We start from the raw sequence: 19,084 nt of genomic DNA, 5'->3' as shown, positions 1-19,084 counted from the left end.
ATCAGAACCTCATAGAAACATCATCTTCACATGGTATCTGTGAACATACCTCCCTTTTCATCCTTTGGTAGGTTCGGCGAGCAAACATGCCCCTTGCATATGCCTGTATAACACATACAGCTTTCTTCTGCTCTGCTATCTTTTGTCGCATTAGGTAACCACGGCACATGGCTTGAAGCTTGATGATATGAATGCGGGTTGTTTCATACTGTTTAGCAAGCTGCCGGCTGCGGTACATGGCCTGCAGGCGCCCGAAACCCAGCATAACCTGGGGGAGGTGGGGAAAAAAGTATTATTATGGTTACTGGTAGTAAGTTGGGATGAGTAGAAGATAAAATCTGGTAACTGGATAAAGTCAATGGAAGGGGATAGTGTGACACTGCCCTTTATGCTTTGTATTCTGCCAGTAATAGGCTTTTAAAACTAGATTGTATAGAGATCTTTTGGGGAGTTGTTCTAGGGAGTGGCTCCAGGAAGTGGCAATGGTAGCCTGGGATTATGACAAGGGAAGGAAGAGAGCAGAAAAGAAGCCAAGTGAATGGAAAAAAAAAAGAAAAGGTGCATCCTTGGAGAGATGAGTGTGCCAATCCCAAGAGAAGCAGCACAGGAGGATGGGGCAGAGTGCAGGACAACAGCCTGGCTCTTCAGATAGAAATGGCGTCACTGATGCAGAACAGAAAATGTTTCTGACTGAAACTGGTAGTTTTTTCTTCTGCACCTTATGAACAGGATGCATGGGATATACTAATAATAATCCCTGCCACACAGATATACAATATGTGAGCACCCTCAATGTGGTGTAGCTTTCCTCACTGAGAAAACCCACCATCTATAGAAGATTAGACAATATTTTTAATAATGTGAGATTGATATAATGATTTTTCTGGTAATTTTTTACAGATTCCCAGTTTTCCTGTAACAGTTTTGGAGGACACTTTGCTGGCAGCATGGTGGTGATGCACAAATGCTCACCTTGGACTGCTGACTAGAAGAAGTATGGGAGGTCACCTTTGCAACCCTTCTTTACACCCTGCCATCTTGCTTCTCCTTCCTTCAGTTGTGAGTATCTTTCTTCATTCCTAACACTCCAATCAGTTTGGCAGGGCATAGTATATGAATAGAGACACACACACATATATAAATAGATATATTTCTATATACACCTGCCTCTTACCATTCTGAAATCCTTCCGGCAGCAGTAGCCTCGCCACGCTGACTGAATGGCTATGGCAGACCTCCTCTGTTTCAGAAACTGCTTCCTAAGCAAACAGACAGGTAAGGTGACAAGCAATAAGTTATTTCTGCTTCTTCTTACAATAACAGTAAAGATTAAGGTGGTGGATTTTTTTCCTGTTATGGGGTGCTTGCACTCTGATCTCAGCTTTGTCTGCTGTCTAGGAACACTACAGCCAGAAAAGCTGTTATTAAACTAACTAGCTCAGTTATTAGTAAATATCTAGCCAGGGCAAGTTTGAAGCACAGCAAGGGCTGTTTTTACTGCTTCTGTGTAGACCAAGAAAAGTATTAGTTTGCAGCAGAAAGATCACTCTGGTCAGACACTTCTGTACCCCATGCTTCAAAGTTATCCTCGCTCAAAGCATTTTGTCTGCTTACATATTCTCCATGCTGATGGAAAGGCCAGAATAGATTGTTTTGCCTGACCTTTTCGGTAAATAAAGGCCTCAGATTTCCTCTAGGCTCAGCTCATTCTGCAAATGAAGCAGCACCATGAATCAGTTGAGCTCACGAAGTGTTTTCCTATTTGCTTTGCTATCCATTTGCCGGTAGAAAGGATGAGACAAAAGTATTACTAATACACCTTTATACATCCAAGCTGACTTTCCCCTTAATGCTGCAGAAATAGTTATGGCAACAGCAAAACAAATTAACTGCTATGGTAGGAGAGCTCTGTAAGAACTGAAAGGCTCTTGCATCAAGCCTGGGTAAGTTGCCTCCCCCATCTGATGACCACTTGCTCCCATGTCCTAACTGGAGCCCATCTGAGCAAGATCAGAAAAGATGATGGTAAAAGCTGTCACATCATGGCTGCCAGAAGTGGCACGTAGCTCTGATGGTTTAAAAATAGAAGCAAGATCAGGCTTTTAGAGAGAGGTGATACTCTGTTAGATAGCAGGCAGAGTTTGAAAAAAAGAGGGAAGTTTTGGGCATTTGTCTCATGGTCTATAGTTCTTGCGTCTCTACTGTCAGGAAAATTTGTAAACCAAACAGGGATTCGGTCCTGTATTATGGTTCTGGTTGGTGGATAGAAGACCACAAATCATGATGTAAAGCATTTAATGAGGACAAACATTTACTTGACAGTGCCTAAATTTCACTTCTGAAGATATTTCAAACTCAACCAGACCCAGTGCAAGAATTGTGCATCTTTGGCAAAAAGGACTATAGTTAGTTTCTGTCTGATTATTTTTTATCTGTATTATATCAAAGATATATCCTAAAGAAGAGACTCCTTGTAGCTCTGAGGAGGACACAGATTCCATGGGGATTTCCTGCTTTCCAAATACCTACTGTTTACTAGAAATATTAAGTGCAAATCCTCCTTTCAGCCCTTCCTCTTCATACAAACTGCCTGTGCCACAGCCCTGCATTTTGAAAAGCATCATGAAGATAAAGAAACTCAGCCAGAACAAATCTTTGTGCAAAATCTGCATAGATGCACTGTTACGTGATGAGTGCTGAATTTAGGCCTAGTGGAATGTATGGATTAATACATTTCATACTCAAAAATGCCTCATTGAGTGTGTTATATGGCACCACAAAGATTACTGCTTTAAACCAAAGCAAATTGCTCTCTGGATGATCACTGACCTGTCCTTCAATCCTCTCATCACCTTCTGGATAAGAAGAACCTTATCTGTGAGTATATTTTGGCGTTGCAGCTCCAATACTGTATCGTGATGATCCTGTTAAAAGAAAGGGTGGATATGGCAGCTGAGCAGACACCCCCCCACAACTTCTGAAAACTGGATGCACAGTCTGAAAGAGGCCCAAAATCAGCATGATGGAGTGCAAGCTGTGATTAAAATGCATTTAAGGAACTGTAGTGGTAAGAGTGCATACCACCTGGCCACACCATATCTGGCTGTGGCCATAAACAAGCAGAGAACCTGCCTGCAGTAAGACTGTACCTGTGGGAATGGTGTGGGCAAGGAAGACCCCTGCAACAGTGTGCTGGGATCCAGTTCTTTTTTATGCTTGAGCTGAGACCAATATATTGCACGGTGCTGCTCCAGCTGCAATACTGGAGCACAGAAATGGCATCAGCCTCTCCTGCACCAACCCGAGTCCACTGAATTACTTGGCCTTCAGGAACAAAGATCCAGCCTCAGATTCAAGAGAAAGTTTATACAAGAACCCAGTCTGTCTGTCTGGCCACTCTTGCACAAGCAGGTCAATCTATACTGTGAAGAACCCAGTTTTTTAGGAGAAGACACAATAGACTGTCCTTTTTACTTACTTTAAGGAAAATCTTGGTCTTTCCAGCTTGCCAGCTTTCATCCTTGCCCAGCACTGCTTCAGAGATGCTGATACAGCTCTGTCGAGCGTCATTCTTCAGCTGATGTGCAAAAGCATCATCATGTTAGGACTTGATTGGAAACACAGCAGCTGTACTATGTAAGGATCTATTGCCCTGCATTTCAAAGGGCAAAGAACAGAAACAGATGAGGTCTTACAGACCTCTAGGCTGATGGTATAAAGAATGAAAGTGGTTTGGCTCAAATGGTCAAGAAAAGGAGGAATAGGTGTGTAGAGTTCAAGTGCAAGAAGGATGTTAGAGACCTCACAAGTGTGTGATTACAGAAACGAAACACCCGAGAGCAATGGGGATGCCACCCTGCCTGCGATGTCTTTGTGGGGCAGATCAAGGATAGCTGGACTCCAAGTAAGTACTTAAGTATTTAGCTGCAGTTACTGTGATGGCAATTACTGTGATGACAGCTCTCTCAGCTGTGCCAGCAATAATCCAAGAACTGTCTACTGTGGGAAAGACTAAAGCCTCATAAGGAAAAGTTAGATTAGTCTTAAATACAAGTTCGTGCTAACACACCTGTTTTCGAAGAGACCACGGCAGGAGGACTCTGTATCTCTCAGAGAACTCCTCAAAGGTGTAGCGAATGGGGTAGCCAGATTTCCTGATCTGAATGGTCTCCATCATCCCTGAATATCGCAGCTGTTTGATACACAGTTCCCGGTCGAACAACTGAAAGGAGGAGACTTAGCACTGAAGGAAGATACACACGCAGCATTCCTTAGAATATACCTATTAACCTCCAGCCCCAGAGTGCCTGCAAAATGGCCCACTATGCTTGTTTTAATTGCACTTATTTCCTTAGTGCCCTAAATTAATTTGTTACAGGCGTAAACAAGTCACCCCAAAGGGTTTTCAAATTTGTGTTTATCAGCAGTGGAAACAGTCCATTAACTGCAGTCTGGTTTTAGCAACTGTTTTCAATTCTAGAACTGCAATTTCAGATGAACAATAAATTGTTCTTATCATTTTGCAGGTGCAAAACTACAGTAGCAACTTAGGCCCTTTGGGCATGGCTGTGCAAAGCATAGCATGAGTGATGCTAATTTCTTGTAATGCACATTAAAAGTAAGCTGACTAAGCCACATACAGTACTTTAAAATTATTAAGTCACTTGATCAACACTATACAAGGTTTTCATTTAGAACTGGGTCATGATCTCCTGAATTTCAGCCAAGCCTCTTAATGACAAACTCGCTCCTCTTCTCCTGTAGTATCAAATTAAGCCACATCACCGCTCTCATACACCAACAGTTCCCCTGTTCTCTCTCAGGTTATTTCATAGTGTATGATCATTGTCTGATCTTAATGTTTTTCATTTGTCCCCCTGTTGAGGGGCTAGAAACTCACCAATTTTGTCTTTACAGGAAAGGCTTTTCCAACGATTTTTGGTAATACACCTACATACTTTTATGCCATCTATTAGTCTATGATGCTTTTAGAGATGTTTTTGTAAATTAACAATGCTGTATACTACACCCCTTTTTATTTCAGCAATAGACTGTGCTCTAGCTCTCCCGGGCTGAAGTACAGATATAAAACACTACACAGCAACTGACAGCTTTTTCTCATTAAAAAGTTTACTGAAGACAAGACCTCATATTGTTGAAACATTACCAGTGGTTTCTTGTAGTCATTTGGCTTGATGCAGCGGATGAAGTATGGCTGGCACTGCTCAAGGATTTTCATCAGTTTTTCCAGGGATTGCTTGAACTGCCCTCCCAGGGTAGAGAGCCGCTTGGTGGTATCCAAGCCCTGGGAAGAGTAAGCACATGCTGACTGCTGCATCATTCACTGTCAGAGGGCCAATTGATTAACCTTTGTATTTTTGTACAACATAACACAACTGCCAGGAAAAAAAAATTACATGGGAGCTAAACTGGCCAACTGCATCTTATTAATTTGGGGTTATTCTTGCGAAGAAATCACACTGAGCTCTTTCACCTACTTGGGCACTAAGTTCTAGCAGTGGGAGTGGCTGTGGGAGAAGAAATTCCACCCACGGGAGCCCACACAAGCCTGTCTCTGCCAACCAAGGCTGTGTTTAGCGTAAGACCTGGTGCCAAGAGATTATTCATCGGTGTGTGCCTGAGAGCTTGGTGAGAACAGCAGCCCCCAAAGCAATAAAAACCTCCAGGCCAGAGGTTCTGCTGCTATCGCACAGCTAACCAGGAATGCCACAGATCCCAAACAGCTTGTTCCTTAGTGATCAGGATGCCTGATCACCCTACAGTGAAAAGGCAAACTTTTATTGGAGTATAAGGTAAGATCTACTCTGTTTATGGCTGCATATAAAGTGCTTTATGTCTCACTGCTCGTGTGTCAAATCTTGCTCCCAGTTGCAATAGTGTAACCCCAGAGGGATTGCACTTGGCCACAGTTAGCTCCAGACTTCTTCAGCTTCTCTGACAGCAAGTTCCACCCATGTCTTTTTCACACAGATCATCACAATAGGCCTAAGCTTCTACCTCCTGGGATGTTTTAAGGGCACATTAAATTCTAGTGACAGCAGTGGAGATTCCAAGTAAAAAAAGACTCCACTGGCCTTTGACATACAGGCATGGAGCTAATCATTGCAGCACAATACAGCTACGTATAAAGTTTGTTTGGGGTTTTTTTGTGGGTTGTGGTTTGTTTGGGTGTTTTGTTTTGTTTTTTCCAAATATTTTAAAGTCCAGTGGTTCCCCTCACTTTCATGGTTTTTATGGTACCTCCTTCTCCTGGTTCTTAGGTTTAAAGTGCCTTTTTTAGCACTCAAGTTGCCGCCTTCTGCTTTAGCTACAGGGCAATGCTGCCCTCCAGCGATCACACACACACGCCTTTGGAAAACTGTTCTGGGACTGTCTCATGGCAGCTCTGATGCATCTTAGGGCTAGCAAGCATCTGCTCAAAGTAAGATCATAACAGCATGTCTAAGTGTATGAGAGTTAAAAGCAATTTGCACTCCCAGATCTTAGAGGCCTTTCTGCTATACCAGTAAATCAATGGGACAACCACAGGATCTCACACATATAACACTATTAAAGTTGCTTTTTAAATTGAGATAGTGGTGACTTTTCTGCCCTAGTGTGTCAGAAGAGCAAGTTTGAAAGCTTAGGACAGCAAAGTTTTTCTAGCACTTCATTCACTATATTTTTTTGTACCCTGCTTCTTAGGCTTCCTGACAGTGGCCCAATGTATTTGAAATTAATACGGGTATTTCAGCTAACTTCTGTGCATTTTGAAATGGGCAGTACTTCACATTTAGATCTCCTTTCTTGACATGCTGCTGTACTTTCTCAATATAAGGAAAGGTTTTTTCTCAGTAACACAACTATATTTATAGAGACAAAACTCACTAGGGCATTAGAGCAGTGTAGATAGACCTGATATTTGATCTGGAGGTATTCATAGCATTTAAGAGAAGCTAAGCCAGTTGTCTGTTGCTGTTTGTACTAACTGTGACATTCTTCTGCCCCAGGATGTTTACCTGTCCATGGCCTGATGTTCTGGACAGCAGAAAGCCACATTGGGATAAAGACTGAGAAAGAAAGGACAGGATCAGAAAATGATGCCAGGAGAATAGACAGATAACAGGTAAGATAGCAAGCTGACTGTTTGTTCTGTACCTTGACAGGAAAATTCAAAGATACAAACATTAAAAGCAAAAATATCTTTACACAGTGATGACACTGCATAGTTAAATGCTCAGGAAGTTGCAGCAGGGCAGAGAACTTGAACTCTGCCCCATGCTGTTTCCAGCCTGCTGCGCTTTACAGCTTTGTTTTCACTACGTGCAGGACAAGGCTCCCCACACCCCTGTGCACAGATGACTACACAGGTGTCCTGGGATACAGGGCTGACACTGCACTTGTTTACAGTATGAACACCAGACCCTGGCTTTTCTTGCAGACTACTCTGCAGAAATTAGTTGAATGAAAGGGATAGGGATTTACAAAAGAAAGAGGAGGTCAAGAACAGCCAGAACCTTGTGGAAGGGAGGAGAAATGACTTGTTTCTGCAAGTCTGTGCCAATAAGCCAACCTTGTAGGCCTGGTCAGCTCCAAGATGTCGGATGGTCCCACGTCCCAGAGTAGGTGGGGTTGTTTCCACCTGGAAAATCTCTTTCAGGAATTTGTTTTTGGAGGAATGAACCATTTGCATGACATTAGCACTCAGTGTGTCCCGATTTTTTTCCAGGAAATCTATAGGATGGAAACAAAATGAGCTTGTCATCTCTGTGGCCTGCTGGCTCTAGTGCCACTCTGTCTAGGTAAAATCCACTTAATTTACAGTAACTTGCAGATTAGTTTAGAGTAATCCTCCTGATCTGATTGCAGATCAATACTACCCTGCAGTGCCACAAATCCAGGGCAGGTCATGCCCTTCTCTTCACCCTCCATACCCAGCAGAGATAGGCTCACCTTTTGATTCATAAAAGACAACCCCAGCAAAATGGTTGATGCCAAACTTGGTGTCATGAACACTCCTAGGTGGGATGTAGATGTTACTTTTGCCATGGAGGGAGTTGATTTTGACAAGCATGGTGGCATCTGTGCCCTAGAAACAAATACAGGCAAAAAAGGACAGTTAAGCAGATTCCCCACAGCACTGGCCTATGCTTAGCAAACAAATGAAAGTGATACTCAGAAATAGCGAAGGCTCAAATTCTGCATGCATATGATCCTCTCAAATTGTTACCTGAGGACTACAGATGAGTTGAGGTAGGGGCTTTTTTTCTGGATATGCCCACATTGCCATCTGACTCATGCACCAGCAGTCCTGCTTAGCCCCACCATGCTCTGGAGACTATGAAAATGCTCTGCAGGGATGTCTGAGATCAGATGCTACTTTAATCTCTGCACTCCTGTTTGAGATCCCTGGCCTTTGCAGAACAATATTTCCTCATGCCGGTGACATTGCTCAACTAGATTTGCCATCCAGGAGAAGAAAGAGCAGGCTGCAGCCCAGCCCAGCAGCAGAACTATCCTCAAATAATATGTGAATGCAAAGATTTCCTAAGACGCCCTTGTAAAGTGATCTGGATTCTTTCCTTCTCTGCCTGGAACAGCTGTAGGAGTTTCAACAGTGAGGTACCAGGAAGAGCACACTCCAGCAGAGTGAAGCATTTCTATAGTGAGCTGACTTAAAAAGAACATCTATAGAGAGAAGATGTTGCCTCTCATAATGTATCTGAAAGCCACCTTTGCACTTTTCTGTGTGTAAAGCCAAGCATTACTTGTGAGCTGTGTGCACAGCCAGGCATTACAAGTGAAACTAAAGATTTACCTTTGGGAACTTGCTCTCTTCATCAATGAGGGAGATGATATTCATAGGCTTGAGTGCGATGACTTCCAGTGCCTGGTGGTTATCAGTGAAGTCAATGTTCCTCCAGGTAATGTTCTCCGCAAGGTATTCTTCTTGCTCCAGCTTGAAGACATGGTGCACGAAGAACTGCTGAAGGTGCTCGTTGGCAATGTTAATGCAGAGCTGCTCAAAGCTGGAGAGGGACAAAGTGGGAACCTGTGGTCAGCCCTGAGCCTTGGCCAGTCCTGCACTGCTCTATGGTATTTGTCTATTCTCTGTATTAAATACATATCCAGATATGCTACTGCAATATTCTACAGTGTTAATGAGCAACACCACTGCATGTTGCCAGTCTTAGCAACATAAGGGATGCTGTTTCTGCTAAGATGAAGATAAGCAGAAATGAGCCAACTGATGGTTTAGTGTTGCTGAGTAAGCAAACAAAGTGCTTCTTTGTGTTTCAAGAAACTCTAGAGACAAAAGGGAACACGTAACTGTGAAAATAGCTTGACTGTATGAGTGTGTGAGGTGTTTTTATTTGCACTGGCACTAACACTTCTTTTGTTTGTTAGTCCTTAATGCTGCATCTGAGTTTCATTACCTGGTAATTGCTGTGGCATGCTGTGTGTGCCCTTGGAGAGCTCAGCACAGTGAGGCCCCATGTGGATTGCAGCCTTTGGGAATAGCATAAAATAATAGGAGAGAACACAAAAGAGAGAAGATGGGCTGAACAGGTCCTAAAACAGTTCCAAAAGTCAGTGAGGAACATTATCTTGTTGGAAAGCAAGCAAGATGCCTCAGCTGAAATGGATTGGAAAAGGCTGCAGAATACATGCTGATGGTTTGTGGAATATTGATGATATAGTACCATATAACTGAGAAAGTAGCTGCCCCTGCAGAGAAGGACAAACAGAAATGGTGCTTTGGGACTGAACCTGCCAGTAGGAGGGGCAGCAGTTAGACAATGGTGTACTGACCAAGTATTTTGCTGACCTGTCCTTTAGAGTAGAGAAATGAAGCAGCCCCCAAAAAAGAGGCGGGACAACACTGAGCAAGATGCATGTATGAGCTGAAATGGGAAACGCAACACAACCTCCTTTGTACTATATGCAAAAAGTGTTGCAACAGACAATGTAAAAATGCTACAGAACAAGAAGATTTGATACAGAGACGTGGGGACACACTACAGCCTCACACAGTGGCTGCCTGCTCATCGCAGCTTCATAGCCATCTCCTCTGAGAAAATCCCTGAGGTTTTGAAACAGACTTGTGCAATGGCTGCACCAAAATGAAGGCTGGGGGAGGAGGTGGAAATATGACCAAGACTGAAGAAAAATGAAATCTGTGCATGATCATCATTGGGAAAATCCAGTGATGGAAATTTCACTGCTTCTCTGATACTTAGGATGATAATGAAAGAGCATGTGTCTTTTTTTTGATTCTTTCCCTTTGTATCAGCTGCTTTTCAGCTTCCCAGTGGAAATTAATCTAGAACCTCCTACCTGTTGTTGCTGAAGTTTTCAAACCCGAAGATGTCCAAGAGTCCGATGGACTGACGCCTGTCTTTAGGCTTCTGAGAAGTTGGGTTGAAAATGGCTGAGTTGATCTTGTTCACTATCCACAGGAAAATCCGTCCATATATACCCTGAGAAAAAAATTAAAGAGGAACTAGAGCCCATCATTACAGTCTTTGGACATAGCTTATTGCTTGTTATCATGCTGCTACAGTGCTGTCAAACTATGCCTGAGAAATACGAGGAACTGGAGCCCTCTGGGTGAACATTTGCCACAGAAAAGGCTCCTCAACCAGGAAGACAGTCAGCTCTGAAAGCATCCCCAGGCTTTAATCAGAGAAAATGTAAGCAGTGGTACCTTCACAAAGGCATCCCTGCCATCTGCGGCTTGAATTATGTTCAGGGGCCTGGACACACTTTCTCCTCGGACAATGATGGAGAGGTTTGTGAGGCTGTTCCGGAGCTCACTGGAATCCACCTAGAGAAACAGTCACAGCAACCTGATCAATTCCAGGTAGATGAAGAAGATCCAGCAAATAAAGCCTGTCTCAGGAAGAGACAAACTGCCTGACCAGCAGCATTCACTGGTGGCTTGATGCCCCAGTTAGAGATCTCCTAGTTCAGAGAGACATCTACAACAGCATCACTTGAGTGTCAGCAGGAATATGGGGACGTGCCCACTGTATGTGTATCCATACATTAACACTCTACAGAGATGTGCTTTGTCAGTGTGCTCAGGGAGCAAGGGCAAAGGAGAGGACTAGTGGGAGATGACAAGAGTCCATTACCTCAAGCAATTTGGTTGCGATTGAAAAGTGCGGTGAGTCCATCACATCGGAGCAGTCCAAGTTGTCATATACAGCCGCTACAATGAGGAAACATCAGTCTCAGAGTGAATAATTCCTGCCACAGCAGGAGGGGGCTGTGCTGTCCTTGCAGCTGTACTTCTGTAACCCTGTAGCTCTGGAACTCTGGCAAGGCTGTAAGCTCCCTGCGAAGCTCCCGGGTTTGGTGATTTTACTAAGGAAGGTTCTGACTTTACCCAGGGATCCTGGGATGTACATGGACCTCACAATGCCAGAACATCAGTATAAAAATAGCAGAAAAATTGACAAGTTTATTTATTTTAAATAATAACTCTTGGCGATCTGGGGAAATGGTGTCTGACTTCAGAAAATGTGTTTCTGAAAACATTTATTTACATGTGTCTGGCTTGCGGGCAGTCTAGACAAGGAAAGGGAATAAGGGGAATCCCTCCTTTTAGCAGCCAGCATTACTCCAAAGAATCCAGCTGGCATCACAGTATGACAAAGGGACCAGGAGTCCTTTTCTAAACTGTGAGAGCTTCTGGCATCCCACTGGTGGTGTCGTGACTGTGCCTATGCCATTCCAGAGCTGCACATACACAGGTGAGCGTTCACCGGGCCCAGCTAGGAGCATGACTGCTGTCATCTCCACAGTGAACAACATCCAACTGCTTCTGTGTCCTCTGGGCTGCATAGCACAACTACCAGCAAATGCAACATGGAATTATATTGTCTTTTGTTTCAGTTTGTGTGATAAGGGCCTATTTATAACCATGGGAACCAGACAGCACGACAAAACAATAAGAAAAGTGTTTTTCAAAACACTTGGCAGTGGAGTCACAAATCAGAATTCCATAGTGCTTATCTGCCTGCCCTTCCATCCCTGTCCACCCAGAGCAGCACAACCTGATCTGTGCAGATGGAAGCAGGCAGCACCTTTACTGTTGAGTCTGAGGAAAGACCAAGCACAGACAGTGCTGAGTTTACCTTCGAACTCTACATTCCCCAGGTGCAGGATCGCAGCCAGCATCTTGCTGATGTCCCAGTGCTCAGAATCTGAGAACATGAGGATCTTCATAGCTGAGCGGATGTGGGCATAATCCTTCGCGTCATTCCGGCTGTCACAGGACATGCAGTTGCCCTGCAAGGCACCACATCTACAGGTAAGGAAAATCCTCCTGGTACCCACATGAGGAACAAAGGACCTACAGGCTGTCAAACCCTTGTACACAGTTCTATTCTCTATGCTTTTCCACTGGTTGTTTCTTCCCTCATCTTTACTCTCAAGGAGAATGTATTAGCAGAGGGGTAAATAATGCGTTTCTCCAGGGCTAGACTGAATACTGGAGAGGCCAAAAAAAAGGCTGAGAGGGAAGGCTGCTCAGCATAGAAGGACAGGAACTTTGACAAGACTATCTACACATACAAGGCTGTGCCTGTTTCTTGGGTTTCTTCTCTCTGCTTTGACAATGGACAATTAAGAGTCCTAATCCCAAACCAAAGCAAGTAGGATTGGATCAGTACTGGAAGGCAGATCTCAAAGTCAGAGTACTAGGATCTAGTGGAAGACAGGTGGAAGGATCCAAGGCAGCATCCAAAGAACCTTCAACAAAGCCTGCACAGTGGGTCCTGGAATGCTCCTCCCAACAGAAACTATTTTCAGCCCCAAAGGAGACAGGAAAATGGCTTTTTCATCCCTGCTATTAGCAAGAATGTAGTGTGATGATTACAAAAGTGAAGTATTGCTAGACATTTCAGTTTACAGCATGTAAACATGCCAGCTTGTGCCAAGAACTGACCTGAACAAAGCCATGGATATGTTCTCCTTTAATCTAATCCTCCTATCTCTGTATTATACTGCCCTTCTGCTGACCCAGGGAACTTCAGACCTTTTTATGGAATGGCCAGTGTGTGAAATGCACTCATCAGCTCTTGCTGCAGGATCACAGCTATTTTGAAAACATTACATTTGAAACAATCTCCAGCAACTTTAATGGTTTTGCTTTTGAGACCTGAAACAGTTTTATAGGCTTGCTTTAATTTCCTCTGAAACTAGATGCCCAGCTCCCATTATCTCCAGCAGAGACAGGACTTAGCCCCATTTTTTTCCATGGGTGTATAACAGCCCAAATCAAACCACCTGACATATTTAATATGAGGTATTCTCACAGGCTAAAGAATAGGATTTTCATGATAGCTTTTATGCCCTAAACCAGCCAATTAGCTCTTTACAAAAATCTCACTTATGAATGTCGCACTCCTGCTGCTATGGCACCAGAAACCCTGACAGGGACATGAACATCAGCTGTTGGAGGTCAGATTGATTGTCAGCTGCCTGTATTATGTATGTAAGCTTTATCAGATATAAGGACTAGGATTCTTGGCACTGTTTCTGCTTATTCATTTTCCCCTAAGGTACATATATCTGATTAGTATTCCCCTTGGCATGAGATCCCTTGCATTCACCTGAAATCTGAGTGCCTGTGAAAGTGGGGAATATTTCACACCTGCTTTAAGGCGCCTTTTATATTTCTGAAGTGTGACTTTGATAGAAAGCTTTGAACTGACACGAGCTGCCTCCCACCGGTGGACATTACAGTAAGTCTTCAACGCTCACAGCACTTTTGGTGTTACTGCTCCTGGTACTCTAAGGAGAGGACTGTTCATATTTGGTAACTACCCATCTGCAGCTCCTGTTGATTGTAATTGCTCACTGAGAGAAGCAAATGGCAGAGGAATAAGGGAGAAGAAAGCAGAGACTGTTACCATAGTGAGATAAGTGTACTCCGAAGCAGTACCCAGATTCAGCATTTTTTTCTGCTCTGTGTTCATCCCCATCAGCATGCAGTAGAAGATGTGATAGTTCCTCTCCTCTGGAGCCTAAAAGAAAGAAGCAGGCCGATGAACAACCTTGTCAGCACAGGCATGTGACATGGGATAAAGGCAGCACAGACATCTGCCGGTGCCCTCACCTGCCGGCAAACCCGGGACTTCTCCAGGAGAAACTGTTCTATTCGTGCTCCTTCTATCACACCATTGTGGTTGAAGTGGATGTCGATGTATTTCCCAAAGCGGCTTGAATTGTCATTTCGAATTGTCTTGGCATTTCCAAAAGCTGATGGGCAAGGGACAGAGATAGTATCTGGATTATTGCAGTTAATGAACATCAAGTCTATTTGTTATGCCCTTCTTTTTTGCTGCTGGTATTTTGAGTGTTGTGTTCCAAATAACAGTGCTGCCAAGCATTGAAGAATGTCTGGTCTCAGGCTGGCTCCCATAGAGAGGCAGACATACTGTGCATCCAGAGATCTGTGTCCTAAAAGACACATTCAAGTGATCCAAATGCAGTCTGTGCCTGCCCAGCCAAGAGAACTGGGCAAATCTGAAGACCTCCAGAAGGATTTACTGGGAGCACACTTAATCCTCTCTCTCTACACAGAAAGATGGCCAGTCACTTTGCCACTGTCAAGTGCAAATGCTAAACCAGGGGCCTGTACCTTGGGCTCTGCATTCCTAAGGACTCTGGCGCTCTGAGCAATTCCAAGTTACACACAACAGTGGCACCTCCGACAGCATAGGAGCTGCTGTGGACTTCATGGGGACATGGTAGAAAAATATAAAGAACTTCTATCCTGCTTCACCAGTGTTTTAGGGTTTTTAGCAGTTATACAAATACAATGGTTCAAAGACCTGTTTCTGAATTTTTTTTATCCTGATACGAAAGTCCTGAGATAAAGGTGGTAAATCAGGCATGTTTTCTAAATAACCCACCTTCCAGAATGGGGTTGGCCTCTAGGATTTGCTGCTCTATCCAGGAATGCTGGCCACTGATAGCTGCCAAAAACTGTAGTATTAGCTTCGTGCTTTCAGTCTTCCCAGCTCCGGACTCTCCACTGCAGTAAGAAATGAGATCATTACGGGTTTCCTTTCTTCTTTTTTGACTAGGGTGGCAAAATGGCAAACCAAGATTAAAAAAAAAAAAAAAGAAATCCCACTATCTTCACTATATTTACCCTGTGAATGGCAGATCAGACTGTCTTTCATGGAAGGCTGGAGAATTTTAGTCTTTCATCATCTTATCTGCTACAATTTAAGCATTTTTTTCAATTTAGGCTGAGGACTAAATTCTCCCACTGATCAAAACCAAGCAAATCCATGGAAAGCATTCTGTACCAGTGCAAATTAAATGACTGCTTGCTTTTCTTTTTTAAAGCATTGCCAGATTTTCAGTGCTAGTTTTAGCATGATCAAGAGTTGCCTCAGCTATAATCAGGTATTATTGCAATGAGACTACAAATATAATCATTCCTTCGTGTTGTCTCTGGTCTCAACTGTGCTGCTTTTCCATTTGGAATGTCTCCTGCATCCACAAAGGTGCCCCAAAAACATGCCAGACTTGATTTCTGTCACTCATCCTCTCTGAGTCCAGTCACCTGATCACACAGCACTGGTCTCTCTTATTCCTCTTCATATTGAAATAGCAGTTGTCTGCAATGGCGAAGACGTGAGGTGGCAGCTCTCCGATCCTCTTGTTGGAGTACAGTCTGATCTGATCGACCGTGTAGAGGGGCAGCAGCTGGTATGGATTCACTGCTACCAGGATCGATCCCGTGTAAGTCTGGAAAACAGTTATGAGTGTTACCTCTAGCAGCAAACTTGCAAGCAAGAGTATGACCAAAGCCACTTGCAGTCTAAATACAAACAGAGGCAGGAGGGAAGCCTGGGAGATGCACAGCAGCACTGAATGTCCCAGGATATGGTGGTTTTTGTGAAAGGGAGAATGCCAGCTGTAGTCTCCTGGCCAAATCACAGCTCAGTTCACTGCATCAGGCTAAAGTACAGGAACGTCCAAATTGACCTGGCATTTTTGTGTGTTTTGTAGTGTTAACAAGCTGCTTTTGTGTTCTAGTGCAGATGTGGCTGAACTTTGCTAATGGGCAAAGTTATGGTCGTTATTTATACAGGCATTTGGAAGCATTTGTAAACAACAGCACCATTGAAATTAAGGAGGCTGTTGAATGCTGTGGAAATGCAAGGTAATAATATTGTTCAGGAACTTGTATATAAGACAACTGCAGACTGCTTGAGTCTAATGTAACTGGTCTATATGGACATGTTGGTAGTTACAACTGCAGCATCTATAAATTCAGTCCTTGTTTACACTGAACATCACCACATCTGTGTTGTAAGAGGCAGCTCCCCTCCTATGAAGGCAGCAGTGTATATAACATGGGAAGCAAAGCATGCACAATCCTGAACATTATTATCATATTACAAACTGGGAACTAAGGAATGAAGAAACTAAACATGCGAAGTTGCTCAAAGTCACAGATAAAACCTGTAATGGACAAGAAGGGAAACCAGGTGTCCTAAATATCCAGATTTATTCTTTATCTCTTTTATTATCTCAAAATCAAGTAACCATTGACTTGGACTGGAAGACAATCCAAATCATATCACTGTGTTCTACTTAGACAAATCCTGTGTCACAGCTACAGGTAATAGCAGGACTGAGGTGTAATGCGGGCTGGATTCAGCTGTAAGTCACTGGTAGAAATGATGACTCTAGGAGAAAGTAAGCAGGGTCACTACCTATGCATGTCACTGTGTTATCAGAGACTACTATTAACTCCCTTCTTCATAGCTGAAGTACTCAAATGAAAGAGGACAAAACCTATGATGTGTCCCCTTGGCACCCTCAAGGTGACTCTGCCAAATATGCAGCACAGGTTGCTCCTGAAAGTAACTATGCCTGGTGACCTTGGCACTCACGTAGATTTTGTGCTCCTGATGGCGGATGAGGAGGTTGTGCACCATGCCTGCTTCATGGAGATCCCCGAGGCGGATCATGTCTTCTACCCCCTGGGCAGAGGAGGGATGCATCAGGTGCACCATGTGCATGTTCCGAGCTGTGATCCAGTGTTCCTGAAAAAGGCAAGGCAGCAGTTTTAACCTGTTATGCTGTTGCTCAGAGGCAAACAAAAGAGAGCTGTGTTAGACCAGAATGAGCTTTGGTATAACCCACACTCAAACCAGCAGATTCTAACAAACAGCTAGCTGAACTACAAAAATTAACTGGTTTGCTGATTCCCCAGGGCTGGATTATTTAAAATGCTGGATGAAGCCATTCAGGTGGGTTCTGGACATCACCAAGTTTAACATTGTTCAGAGTGCAGTTCTGTCAGGTCCTCACAGCTACAACATGTATGACATAGGGAGGAAACCCCAGCTCAAATGACTTCAGTGGGATCATGATTTCACCTAAAACTCCACCCAGTTTAGGGATTGAAGCCTGTCTGTTTCTTTTTCTTAACTATGTAGATATAATCTCTAGCTCAGGAAGCTCTAAATCTTCATATAGCTGGGACCTGGGGATACTAGTTCCCTGTACTATAGGTATAGGATACACCCTATATTTGCATTATTTATATACTCTTTCTTTCAATATAGCTAGATGTTATCAAAGTCTTTGGTCTGATCTAATACGGCCATTCTTTTGTACTGTTATGTTCATTTTTTACAGAAAGTTATAGAGTAGCCCACCTTGCCTTCATCATCCTCCAGCAAGATCCGTCCTGAGTCAGATTCCTTCACAACTGCCCCAATAGGGACATTAAATTCACTGTTTGATTGAGTTTCCAGCCACACATGATCACCCTGGGGAGAAAAAAGCTGCTGTCAAGTACAGAGCAAGCAAAAGTGCTTCTGCTGCCACTAGAGGAAGGTGTCAGCTATGCTGCCCTTCCCTAGGAATAAGTACCATCTTGGTGTCACCTGCGCTACCATCCTGGTTGTCCTCCCCAGCTCCAGGCCCCCAGGAATAATTTGTCTTGCTCCAGGCCCTACTACAGATTCAAACAGAAAGCTTTACCATAATTGCCAGAATGAAAACTGAACAAAGCTGTAGGTCAGATATTCGTGGGTCTGAACTGGCCTACACCTGCTGAGGAACCAGCTTTCTAGTGGACTGTCTTTTATACAACTTGTGTTACATACTGCAGCATTAACTGCCAAAGCTTCAAGTTTTTTTACTGAAAAATTATTTCTTTTTCTTCTCAAAATACTTATGGACTTAGGTTTAAAACCAAACAACCGTAGTGTTAATATAAAGCATCTATAAATATTGCACAAGGTTTTGAAGAATGTTACAGACTACCAGCGCTCATTTGCGTTGAATAAGACACCAGGGGTAACATGTGTAGTTTCAGTGCCACACCTTGTGACAGAGGTCACCAGCTCAGCGTGAGCACAGCCAGGCTTGGCAAGGCTTCTCTACATCTCAAGTCTAGATTGATATTATTTTATACCTTGTTTGATACTGGGTTATTGCTGCTTTCTTTTTGAGATGAGCCATGATGTTAACATAATTTTCTCCCCTTTGGGCCTTAGGTTAATCAGTAAATCACAGCAAAGGGTAGGACTTACCTTTCTGAAAACCACCATTATGTTTCAGATCACTGTATGTAACCTGCAGGGCCAAGAAGATCATAACATGAGGCCAGAAAAGGGCTCAGACTTTGATCAGGACAGACAGTGGGGTCTACTTGACATGTTTCCTTGTAAAAAAAGTAACAGCGAAGAAGTCACTGTGCATATTTTCATACTGAATAGTTCCCTCAAATGCTAGGCAAATTTATTGGCTGAACTTCAAGTCTGGCTGACAGATAAAAAGACCCCACAATGCAATGTAATTCGATGTACAATAGAGTTTCTTTTGGCTGGTCCATTGACCCAGCAGTTCAGAAACAGGTTTACAGTTCATCTTCCTTGGCTGGAATGGGAGGGGTTATACTGAAAGCATGAGCAGCAAAATAAGGGGCTACAATAAAATTAGGAGCTCACTGTCAATAACATAACAGTGAAAAGATTAGCGGCTAGAAACCTACACCAGTGCTTTGATTAAGGGATGATGCTGTTTAGGTTGCGAT

General features: G+C 43.4%; 1 protein-coding gene across 1 annotated transcript in view; it reads right to left on the bottom strand.

Moving 5' to 3' along the window:
* Positions 1–18,599, bottom strand: part of MYO7B (myosin VIIB) — a gene marked incomplete at both ends in the record, with an annotated part of 44,649 nt that extends 26,050 nt beyond the window's left edge. Inside the window, 20 exons of the mRNA XM_080350135.1 lie at positions 50–268; positions 1,175–1,259; positions 2,830–2,924; positions 3,479–3,577; positions 4,070–4,222; positions 5,168–5,305; positions 7,574–7,734; positions 7,954–8,089; positions 8,819–9,029; positions 10,339–10,481; positions 10,709–10,828; positions 11,139–11,215; positions 12,144–12,297; positions 13,923–14,036; positions 14,129–14,271; positions 14,928–15,049; positions 15,590–15,774; positions 16,929–17,081; positions 17,700–17,813; positions 18,582–18,599. Coding sequence (XP_080206261.1) covers positions 50–268; positions 1,175–1,259; positions 2,830–2,924; positions 3,479–3,577; positions 4,070–4,222; positions 5,168–5,305; positions 7,574–7,734; positions 7,954–8,089; positions 8,819–9,029; positions 10,339–10,481; positions 10,709–10,828; positions 11,139–11,215; positions 12,144–12,297; positions 13,923–14,036; positions 14,129–14,271; positions 14,928–15,049; positions 15,590–15,774; positions 16,929–17,081; positions 17,700–17,813; positions 18,582–18,599 — 2,640 coding nt within the window. The remainder of the gene's footprint in view (positions 1–49; positions 269–1,174; positions 1,260–2,829; positions 2,925–3,478; positions 3,578–4,069; positions 4,223–5,167; positions 5,306–7,573; positions 7,735–7,953; positions 8,090–8,818; positions 9,030–10,338; positions 10,482–10,708; positions 10,829–11,138; positions 11,216–12,143; positions 12,298–13,922; positions 14,037–14,128; positions 14,272–14,927; positions 15,050–15,589; positions 15,775–16,928; positions 17,082–17,699; positions 17,814–18,581) is intronic.
* Positions 18,600–19,084: the final 485 nt, after the last annotated feature.

The sequence above is a fragment of the Nesoenas mayeri genome (assembly GCF_963082525.1).
Source record: "Nesoenas mayeri genome assembly, chromosome: 9".
Lineage (NCBI taxonomy): Eukaryota > Metazoa > Chordata > Aves > Columbiformes > Columbidae > Nesoenas > Nesoenas mayeri.
This window is presented reverse-complemented; position numbering and strand designations above follow the sequence as displayed.